The sequence below is a fragment of the Carlito syrichta genome, unplaced genomic scaffold (assembly GCF_000164805.1).
Source record: "Carlito syrichta isolate Samal-C Ts95f unplaced genomic scaffold, Tarsius_syrichta-2.0.1 Scaffold314346, whole genome shotgun sequence".
NCBI classification, from domain to species: domain Eukaryota; kingdom Metazoa; phylum Chordata; class Mammalia; order Primates; family Tarsiidae; genus Carlito; species Carlito syrichta.
The window spans coordinates 271,533-283,601 of record NW_007258442.1 but is presented as its reverse complement, the minus strand read 5'-3'; the positions used below and the strand labels follow the sequence as shown (position 1 = coordinate 283,601).

The 12,069-nt window shown below is 32.4% G+C and overlaps 1 protein-coding gene across 3 annotated transcripts in view; it reads right to left on the bottom strand.

Annotated features, from left to right (window-relative positions):
- Positions 1-12,069, bottom strand: part of KCNT2 (potassium sodium-activated channel subfamily T member 2) — a 296,411-nt gene that overhangs the window by 18,637 nt on the left and 265,705 nt on the right. For all 3 annotated transcript variants that reach the window (XM_008071505.2, XM_021719277.1, XM_021719278.1), the window contains one exon: positions 11,104-11,404. In XM_008071505.2, the coding sequence (XP_008069696.2) occupies positions 11,104-11,404 (301 nt within the window). The remainder of the gene's footprint in view (positions 1-11,103; positions 11,405-12,069) is intronic.

Genomic DNA, 12,069 nt, shown 5'->3' with positions numbered 1-12,069 from the left:
TGAGTGTCACATTGAGAGAATGGACCAATGCTGGAAATATAGAATAACACAGAATCATCCATTATCTGGGGGTAATCTATGCTGGGAATATCATCGAGTGTATGCTATATATATGCAAACTCATTTATATTTGGAAAAGATGACTGATGTATCTCAAAAAACAATAAAAATCTAATGTCAATTCTTTAAAATAAAAAAGGTTTAATGAGTCACTAATCTCAGATACTTACGCTATTCCTTCAACATACTCAATGTTCCAAAACATTCTAGGTGAAATATGTAGCTATAGTGTATTTTCCACTATTGGTAATTTGTTTTAGATTAAAACTGTAAAAAATTTTATATCAGAGAAATATACTTAAGTTATTCATTAGAATTTGGGATTTTTTTTTTTTTTGGCTTAAATATCATATGGTAGTCATTTAAGAGTCTGAAAATAGAAGATGATGGCATTATTATCACCACCACCACCACCACAACCACCACTTTATTACTACTGCTGTTATATCTATGACAGCTTGAGTAGAAACAGCAATCCTTTCTTGTTATGTTTACTTATTTCTTTTCCATAAGAAAGACAATGACTAAGAACTAAGTCACTACATTAGTTATAAAAGAGTTCTTGGTCAATCTATTCACTATTTAGGCAAATTATACATTGACTTTACAAAGAATAAGACTCTCACTCATATAATGGACCTAGAACATCCAATGTAATACTATAAGAAAATGACTGACGGTACTGGGAAACTATGGGGGCGGAGGGGGATGGGATTAAAAGTAGCAAATATCTGTCTGGGGACGGGGAAACACCTCTTATCAACAGGGCGCCTGAATGAAACGTAATTGTATACCTAACCCTTAACCGTAACCCCACAAAACCATAATAAAAAATATTAATAAAATAAAATAAAATAATAAAAAAATCCTTACACTTCAAAAAGTTTAACTGACAAATAAAAGTTATACACGTTAAAAAAAAATAAGACTTTCTAAAGGATATAATAAGAGACAAGTGCAAACACTATTAGTTACCTCCTGTTATTTAAAAGGTTGTTTTGCTTTTGGTTTCTGTTTGGGTTTGAGTCGGATTCTCACTCCCTCGCCCAGGCTGGCGTGCAGGGGCCGCTCACAGCCACCGCAGCGTCCAGCCGCGCGGCTCCGGCCGTCCTTCCGCCTCAGCCTTTCCAGGAGCCGAGCTGCGGACGCGCGCTGCCTCACCCGGCTATTTAAAAGCCTTTTTTTTTTTTTAAATTCTCCCTTTGGCGTTTCATCTTTCACTAGCAGTGTGAAGCTTATAACAATACACATCAAAATCTGTTTGCATCTATAGTAGCAGTCACATCAGGAAGGCTTACTTACCACTTTATACCATTAAAAATGTCTACCATTTTATGAGCTAATCGTTAAAAAATTTTCAACAGTTAGAAAAATTTTAATGAGTGTTAGTCATTCTAAATAGATTGCTGAAGAATCATGCCACTTACTAAAAAGAAAAAGTTATTCACATTTCCGTGTAGTTTGCAAGTTTAAAAATCTTTTCACATGCATTCTATTATTCGGTGTTTATAACTAACACATCATACACCTGGAAAAAACTTTATTATCGTCATGCCATGTTTGAAGAACAATAATTCAGAGAGACAGTGACTTACCCAGGAACACAGAACTTGCTCAACTTGGAAGTGAATATGTTCTTTAGATTATATCAAAGAAATTTACCAAAAATAAATAAAAAGCAAGCAGTATTTTTAGACTGTCACTTTAGCTATTTCCTCAAAGCACACAGGTCCTCAAATTCAATCTCCCAATTCCTTGGAGGTATATGTATTTCAGAACTAAATTATTCAGATTTAAAAAGTAATTCTGAACACAAAATTTAGCATCCTGAGCAGGGTCTGAAGCAGTAGACAAATTAATATTTCTGTAGTAAAATATACAACAGTTCACAATAAATAGGGTAAACGAATGACATAAATAGTTTCAAACAGCTTGGATCAGTTTCTGTATCCAAGTAAGTTTTAGTGACAAACTTACTTAAAAACTAGCTTTTCAGAAATTTTGGATTTTGGAATTACAAATGCAGTATTGTGTACCTGTAATCTAAGCAAAATTTTTTTAGGAGTAGTTATATGTTTATCTTAATTTATAAATGCATGTGTATTTGAATTATTTCAGCCTAACTTGTAAAGACAGACATATAACCGAAAATGTTAAAAATGTTAATGGTGCTAATAAATTTGCGGATAAGAGAGTCAGAGCTTCAGTACCTCCTTCCTGTTAACCACTCTGGGTAATGCATTTAAGATCTCAAAACTTTGTTTTTATTTCTCAAAATGTAAACAAAATGTGTTTCTACTATTTCCCAGTTGAGAGTTTTTAATGTAGTATTTATACAAGTATTATACATGTATAAAAATCTTGCCCCCAATTTAAAGTTTTCTTTAATGTTCCCATTTTGGAAGTTACCTTCATAGAGTCTAACATTTTTCTCAAATTTTAACCTTGAAATCAATCATGAAATTATTAGGCCATATAAAAATGACATCCATGTAAGCCATGGTCCATGAGAGTATTTTCTATAAATCATAATTTTACAATCTTTAATTTTGATTTTGCAAAGATAATCTGAAAATACTTGATCTAGCAATTCACAGTGTTGGCTACTCTATGACATTAGTGACAATTTGTATTTTAAAGTTATTGTCAATTGTTTGAAAGCAAAATTAGCAATTCAGTGGTATTTAAAATTTGAAGTATTTCTGATGTTAACCTTTTTTGTTAAGATGCAATTAGTTTTTTCTTTAAATAGTATAAAGAGAAAATTTCAATTATGTCACTTCTAGAGTGACAGTGTTCTGAAAGTTTGACAATTTCACAGGTGATTCTCCTACAAATACTTTGTTGAAAACTTTAACTCAGAACAACAACAGAAAAAACAAATTTAAACATCCCATAGAGGGATCAAAAAAATAAGGATCCTCTGTAACTGATAATGCTGTCTGAAAATAGTATAGAAGAAATGTGTTCAGAGTAAATGTGAGGTAATAATGTGAAGACACATGAGTTAGAGTTATTTTGATAAAGAAAAGTGAAGAAAAAGTGAACACTAAGGGATGATTATGCATGCACAAATGTGTGTGTGTGTGTGTGTGTGTGTGTGTGTGTGTCTGTGTGTGTATGTGCATGCTTTGGATTAGAATAAAGGAAGAACAACTGTTTAGTTAGTAGAACAGCTAAAGTACAAAGAAAAAAAATCAAGGATTATGAAAAATGAGATTTGCTAATAGAATATGATTTTGAGGGAACCAAGAAGAAAAAGGATAAAAAGTTCAGGAAAAAAAAAAATCCTTCCTTTTTTATCTGAAGCAAAGAAGTTAACTATAAAATTAATTTGGAAAAATAGACATTCAAAAATAGGAAAATACTGAAAAAGGAGAATGCAGGAGTCTATAGGCCTATCAAATATTAAAACATACTATAAAGCCTCTATATTTAAAACAGTGGACACTTTTGCCTGAATGGGCAAAAGACCATAATAATACAATAGAAACTCTGGAAATAGAACCAATGGCATGTAAAAATTTAGTATTTGTCCAAGTATTTAAATGTAAAATGTGAGACCCAATAAATATTAAAAGAAAACACGAGATAATTCGTCTTCAAATTGGGAGGGAGAAAAACTTTTCTATTACTCAAAGTCAATAAGCAATAATGTAAGTGATAAAAAGTAATATAAATAGCATTAAATAGCAAAAGGAAAGAAAAAAGACTAAGCTAAGAAAGCAACATTTGCAATATATATACAATAGTGTTAACATAATATAGAAGCAATATCTTAAAATATTAAAGAATGTCTCTAAAAATTAGCTTGAGAACTAGTTTACTGAAAAGAGTTAGTAACCACATGAGGATATGCTTAACCTCCTCATAAAAAGAAAATACACTGAAATACATGGTTTTTTACCTATCAGATTGGTAAAAACAGATGTTCTGTTGACAAAGTTTTAGAGCAAAGATTCTCTCATACTTTGTTGATAGAAATGTGAAATGGTACACACCAAGGAGGGAAATTTGATCAATAACAAAATTATACAGACATTTAATTGTTAATCCAGTAATCTCAATTTCAGAAATCTATCTCAAAAATACAGTAGAAAAATACAAAAATTTGTATCCATAAGCGTAGTCATTGCAGGACTATTTGTAATCACAGAAGACTTAAGGACTAGTTAAAAATTAAATTGGAGGATGCATCTGAACAATGGAGTAGAGGCAGCTGTAAAGACAAATGGGGACTATTTTTATACTCTAATAAACCAGTGATCTCCAGGATGTACTGCTAAGTGAAAGATGCAACAGCAAAAATATAACCATATTATGCCAAGATTTATATTTTAAAATTTATATTTTAAAAATGCAGTATACACCATAAAATATATTTTTAAAAGGTTACCCATGAGAGAAGATTGTGTGGTGGTGACTGGAATAGATATTAAATTTCTTTGAATATACCTTATATTGAACTGTAGAACAATGCAATTACTTTATATAGACATAATAGATTAACTTTAGAAAAAGCAAACCCTAAACATTGAAAACAAAACCGAACTTAAATTTATATCCTGTTGCTATAACCACATGGAAAGCAATTATTCCAAGCCTTAAACCAGAATAATTTTTTTATTTATTCTTATTGGTCTATACTTAAGGGTAAGAAATACATAAACAAAAGATTAAATGTTTTTAGGAATTCTAATGTTGATATTAGCATTGAATTATTATTCTGAGTCTGAAAAGAATTCTTAACCACAGGAAAAGATGCCTAACCTCATCATAAAAAGAAAACACACTGAAATACAGATTAGTAAAAACACCTAAAAGTCCGGCAACATGTTCTGTATTGTGGAAAAATATGATATTGTAATTCTATCATTTCTGTTGTTGGCTACCACTGATATTACATTAGGAGAAAGGAGGTCAGATATAAGACAGAAAAATATAATAAAAACCCTGGAGCCCTAGATTTCAATTATAAGCATCTGTGTGAGCTCATAAGATATCTTCTCTCTCTCTTATCTATCTACCTATCCATCACCTATCTAGAAACAAAGACAAACCCAGTAAAAAGTTAGAATTTCTAAATCTAGATTATGTCTTGAAATGTCATTTCCCACTAAAAGAAACTGGTAATTCTTGGAGAAATGTAGGATTAAATGTTTCCAAGTTGAAAACATTTACTCCTACAGAAAGCAAGAAAAATCCATTGAAGATAATTGATGCCATGAAAAAAGAACACCAGAGCCACATTAAAAAGGTTCCTACTGATCACATTTAGGACAATCTGATGAATAATATAACTATAAAAGATTAAAGCATATTACACATGTTTAAGTTCATAAGCCTATAATAATACCAAAACATGGTTAAAAGAAAGAAAAGAGGGGAAAGCTATAAGCAAATTTAGACTAGGGATTTGAAGTATGGAAACTCCACAGCACAAAAACTGAGGGGAAGTGGGATTGACAGTTGAGGGAAACTGCCGGGGAGGAGCGGGGCGAGCCTCATCAACAAGGGTACCTGCATAATGAACATTTGTATACATAATCCTGAATTGTAGCCCACATCTCTAAAATAAAAAATTAAAAAGAAACATATCACTCATCTCAATGCATGGATCTTAATTGATTCTGATTTACAAAAACTAAAACATTATGACATTTGCTGCTATAACTGGAAAATTGAACACCAAGTAAATGAACATTTGATGATATTAAATAATTATTTTTAAGTATAAAAATGGCCAGTGGTTATTTTCTTAAGACAGTCTTTAAATTATGAAGGTATCAACTGAAATATATGTCTGACATTTACCTAAAATAATATACAATGTACAGGAAATGGTTAAGAGTATATATGAAAAGAGACAGGCCATGAATTGATAATTGTTGAAGCAGGATATTGGGTAAACGTGGGCTTATAGCTTGCTTATTATACTATTCTGTCTACATTTATTCATGCTTGATATTTTCTATATTAATTATATCGGAGATTTAGGTGGAGTCAGGAAGGACACTTTTTCCTCTGATACTACAAATTTTTTTATTCTTCCATTCTTGTTATTCTTAGCACAGAATTTTACCTCCTACTATCACATGAAGTCCAACAAAATGTCTGCAAGTTTACTGCATGTAAAAACATATATTTTTTCCTCATTACAAAATATCTAAGCAAAGGGCTCCAGTTATGTTCCCTTTTCTGTATTTTCAACTTCTTCACTAAATAATCAATATTAATATCTAAGTGTGCTTGTATTGCTCTGCTCTTAATAAAGTATAGCTCCTATTCTTTCTCCACTTTGCCATCCAACTGTCTCCGTTTCTCACTTCTCTTTCATCATAAAACCTCTAGAAGAAATACCTATTGGGACAGAGTGTCACTGGATATTCATTCTTTTTGTCTTCCTTAATATAGATTTGAGACACTAACACCAAATAAGGGGACTGACAATTAAGTTCGTGAACTTGCCATCGTCTGCGTATGTTGGCAGCACTGTACGAACAATTCAGTAAGGTTTCATAACCTTGACAAATCAGTATCTCACAGCTGTGTTCATGTTGACATGTGGTGGTGTCTTGCAGAGTGGCGATTGCTATCGTTGTTGCCTGTTTTTGTGTTCCATCAGGAGAATGTCAGAGCTTGAATTAGAGTGATGAACAAACACTTTAAGTTTCTTGTTAAACTTGGGAAGAGTGGAACTGAAATCAGGGACACATTAGTTCAAGTTTATAGGGATAATGGCATGAAGAAAACAATAGTGTACAAATTGGTTAAACACTTTTCTGAGGGGACAGAAAGCATCATTGATGAAGAGAGGTCAGAATGGCCAATAATGAGCAGAACTGACCAAAAAACATTGTAAAAATTCACTGCATTGGCATCAAAATCGTCGGCTGACTGTGAGATGCAATAGCAGACCAAATACATATCGATAGAAACACAGTTAGGAAAATCTCAACTGAAAATCTTGACATGGGAAAGTTGTGTGCACAAATGGTCCCAAAGGAACTCTTACATGAAAACAAGTCACCAGCTCACACAGCCCTGTCTGTGAGGAATTTTTTTTTTAATCCAGTAAACAAATAACTGTATCGGAATACCCTCCCTACTCACCTGATCTGGCCCCAATTATTTTTTTCTTTATCTAAAGATAAAGGAAGTATTGAAAGGAAGACATTTTGATGATATTCAGGACATCGAGGGTAATAAGACAACAGTTCTGATGCCAGACAGAGTTACAAAATTGCTTTGATGGGTGGACTAGACCCTGGTATCAGTGCATAGCTTCCCAAGAAGAATACTTCGAAGGTGATCGTGGTGATATTTACCAATGAGGTATGCAGTACATTTTCTAGGATGAGTTCACAAACCTAATTTGTTAGACTCATATACATCTTTGCAAGTAGGATATCCTGGGAATCGTGTGTGCCATCACTTGGTAATATCTTTTCATTGAGATAGTTCTTTCTTATCTGGTCTCTCTTTCCTTCCTTCTGGATGGAATGTGGACAATATGATTGGAGTTCTAATATCCAACTTATATGATAATATGACTTTGACAATGGAAACTACTGATGGTGGAACAAGATAGAAAACCGAATTTCTAATACTTTGGTGTCCCACCAACTCTTAACTATCTCCAATGTCATAATCTGCAAGAGAAATAAAACTTCAATCTTGTTTAAGGTGTGACTACTTTGGGTTTTTCTGTTATTTGCAGTCATTTCTAACACTAACTCATATGTTTAAATGCACTTTGTCCAAATTCTTACCGAATGTCACTCTTCAAGCTATTCAAGTCTGGCTTTCACATATCACTCAACTGATACTGTCCTCACGGAAGTCACCAATGACATATCATTATACCTTCAATACTATTTGACACTAGTAATCATTCTTTCCTATTTTTCTAATTTTTCTATTCCTCTAGTCCAACACTTCCCAATATTTTTTCACATCACAGAACATATAGAAAATGATATTTTTGAAGTATATTGGGGTAATAGACAAATCTGCTTATAGTTAAAGGTAACCCGCTTGAAGGGTGGCTCTGACCACCCTAGGCCCCATACTTTCTGGAGGTATAAAGGATCAATGCTTCAATAAAAAAAGTAACCAACTGACAGCATCCTATTGTGCTGTGGTACATCTTTTGGGTAGTTCAGTTCTTAACACTTCAGCCTGTTTATTTTGTTGTTGTCATCTTGTTTTATTTTTGTAATGCTTCTTCCTTAAACATTTCAGAAATGTGGTGTTTGAGAATTCTCTTGTAGTCTTTCATGTGAAGGCTATTTCATGTACTCCTATGGCTTTAATTAAATTTATCTATGATAATGACTCTCAATCTTACATACATATCTCATTTCTTTTTCTTGAGCATCATACAGAAGAAATTCAGTCTCATACAGAACTTCATCTGTTAGAAGTCTTCAGACACTCAAATTAAATAACCTTTACCCCAAAATACCTGTCTTCCTCTTCGAAACTTAATAAGTGCCACCAGCATGCCCTCGGTTGCTCAAACTACAGTTCTCAAGAGTCATCTTTGACACTTCATTTTCTCTCCCTTTTATATCCCATACCAAGTAAATCAAAGTAAGTACTTTTAATTCTGTTTAATTCTTTCAGAACAGCCAGGTCTACTTAGGAAAAAAAATTATGACTTGTAGTTAAATCAGTCAGCATGCAAATAACACTTGCTTCGAAGCCTTCATCCTCAATGGAGATAACACTGCCCCCAAAGAGGCAAAATTTGTTGGTTGTTTAACAAGGAAAATATCTTACATTTGTATGTATAAATAGATATGCATACAGTATTCAAACAGATGTGCAATATATTTGTGGCTAATTGACAGTTCTGGTCTAAGCACCTTATTATTCTTTATCCAATTTTTTCCTCACAATAAACCTATGAAATGGGTATTATTTTATTTTCACAGATAAGAAAATATCCTCAGAGAGGTCAAGTAATTCAACATATCTATAAGGTGACACAAGAATTTGAGTTCTATAAATGCAGAGGTATTGTCTGAATAGTTCATTGCTCTATACTCAGTGTCTAGAATAGTGCCTGGCATTGAGAGGGTAGCCCAATAATATCTGTTAAATGAATGAATTTTTGTCAGTTAGAAATAAGTGAAGAAGTCCAAAATCTCAAAGTGTGTTAGATTTTACACCCTGTTTTCATAATCACTGTGTTATTAAAGGTGTTCAATATATGCTTTAGAAAGCATTGATGGATAGGCAGGTAGATACACAGATATTATGGAGAGACTGCAAGAAAAGAATGAGGGAAAAAAGTAGACAGAATCTGATTTTTCTTTATGTAAGAGGGTGAAAATTAAATACTCAAATAAGCCATAAAGTATAACTAAATGCAAGGTATCTGATAGAGGTTTCATTAGCAAAAACATAATATGTGTTCTGGTGCTTCTCCCATGCAGTCAGCTTATGCATTTTTTAATTTCTAGGAGTCAAACTTATTTGCCACACTGCTTACAGAACCAGCCCGGGTTTGTAATGTTTATGAAAAACAATTGAAATCTAGATAAGAAATCAGTTACTAGAACTTTTTATTAAAAGAAAAGGTAGCAGAATAATAATTAACAAAAGTATACTATATAGAACCATAATCCCATAAGAAATGTATTCATACTCAATGTCATTAAATTAGCAGATTGCTGTTAGTAAATTTCTACAATAAGAAATTTTTTCTTTTAATTTGCTTCTGAATATAAAGCAATAAATATGATTATCTTAAAATTAGTAATCTCAGATGAGTGTGGACTGCATTTAAGTAAGTTTAATATAATTATGAACTTCAACTTCATGTGGAATGCTGACTTAAACACTTTAAACTCTAGGTCCTTGAGAAAGGGCTCTAACCTCCGAGAGTCAAAGTTCTGAAGGGATTTTACCCTTCAGACACTTCTCTAATAAGGGATATAAGAAGTATTTTTAAAATATACATAAGCACCTAGCATAGTTCCTGGAGTAGTATACACAGCACGTAGCAGATCCTACATAACATCAAGTAGTACTCAGTTTCCGGTTTCTTGTTAAAGAAACACAGGCAACTTCTCTTAAACTCAAATTCAATGATTAAACTTTCTTCCTATGAACACTCACACTGAGACTTCAATTAAAAAAACAAGATGAGGTAAATATGGAATGCATTTTAGTCTTAACCTGCACGATACTGATGTTATCTTAGGTCCTGGTTTACCAGCGTTGTGTATATAAAACAAAGCATCTTATTTATATTTGGTTTTCCTATGAGTTGAGCAAGTTTCTTTTTTATGAAAATGCATATATATATTATATTATAAAGTTATATTTGCATTACTTATTTAAGCCGTGTCTACATGGTCTATATCGCAATCATGGATAAATATAGAAAACGAAGAATTATTGAAGTAGATCTGCATTATATTAGTTAAAGCACAATTTGAGCTTCAAAATTAAAGCTTTTAGAGAATTTGTTTCTGAACCACAAGAAACTAACAAAAAATTATGGGAACACTGTAGTTCACCTATGGCTAGTACAATATTAGTTACTTGCGAGTATCAAAATTCATTTTACCTCAGGCCTTAGAATAAGATGTATGTGATGTGATGTGTGTGCGTGTGTGCGTGTGCGTGCGTGCGTGCGTGTGTGTGTGTGTGTGTGTGTGTGTGTGTGTAAGAAAGACTTTGGAACCAGATAGACCTTGATGTAAATATCAGCTCTGCTATTAACGCATTAATTAACAAGTTAACAAGTTACTTGACTTAGTTTCTTTACCTCTCAAATGGAAACAGAAAGCCTGGCTCAGAGTTTTTGTAAAAATTAAAATTGAGATAATTCATGCAATGAGTTTATAACTAAGCAAAGGCATAAAAATTTTCTTATTTTATTTTTAATATCATTGAAATGTATCACTAGTTTCTAAAAACTGACCTGTGAAACAAAAACGCTATTTTCTACTAAATTAGAGTCAACTATATAACTACTAATGGCAAGAAATCACAAGTCCATATATACAGTAGTTTTAAAGAGCATACCATATCCCACTGTAGAAAGACCCAAGTGTTTCATTCTATTTTTCACAAGTTCAGCAAGCTCTTGTCTTTCTGACCTCCTGTAGAGGTTCAGTCGCTGCTGGGTTATTTTTTCAGCTGTTTTACCAGAGTGCTTGGGGCCTTTTCTGCTCAATCTTCGGGCCCACTGCATGCTCTTTCTTCGCAGCAAGGGGTGATCCGACTGGTCACTGGAAGTTGAGTTACGGTGGTTGCTGCGGTGATGCCCTTGTTCCTTAGTGTCTTTGGTGTCTTCCCACTCTTCTACACTGATAGAGATTTGGGACTTTAAAGGAAATGAATATTGTTGATTAGATATTTTAGGAATAATCATGGTCTGGAGTTGAAATAATATTCATTTGCTAATATCTTGGTATAGCTATATATCTATTCAGGAGTTTCCACAGAAAGAGCAAAATCAGATCCAAAAAAAGAGTTTTGAATCTAATTTTCTATTATTAAAAATATTATTAGAAAATATACCTTCTTGAATTTATATAATCAGATAAAATATCTGCATCCTCTAACTCAAGTTTTTATGAACAGATCAATTTTTTATGAGTAAGGGTTATATTGTCATAAATGACTACTATCATACAGTTGTTTGGAATATACAAAAAATACATATTTACAACCTTATTCAAATAAAATCCATGCAATGGGCTTTTCTAAATCTACTACAAGTATTTCACATTTAGTTTAAATAACTATTGCAATTGTTTTATTTTTGAAATTAATATTTTTTAAAGTTTTAAATATTATTGCTCTTTCTAAAGATGGCACCAAATGAACTTTATAAAATGTGAATTTATAAAATTCCCTTCTATGCCCCAAAAGCAAACAAAACTTACTGTTTAACTCATGCATTCATTATTCATTACATAAAATGCTTTTCCGATTAAAATATTAAAACATGTTCTAAAAACTGTTCTAAGTATTCTATGTGAAAAA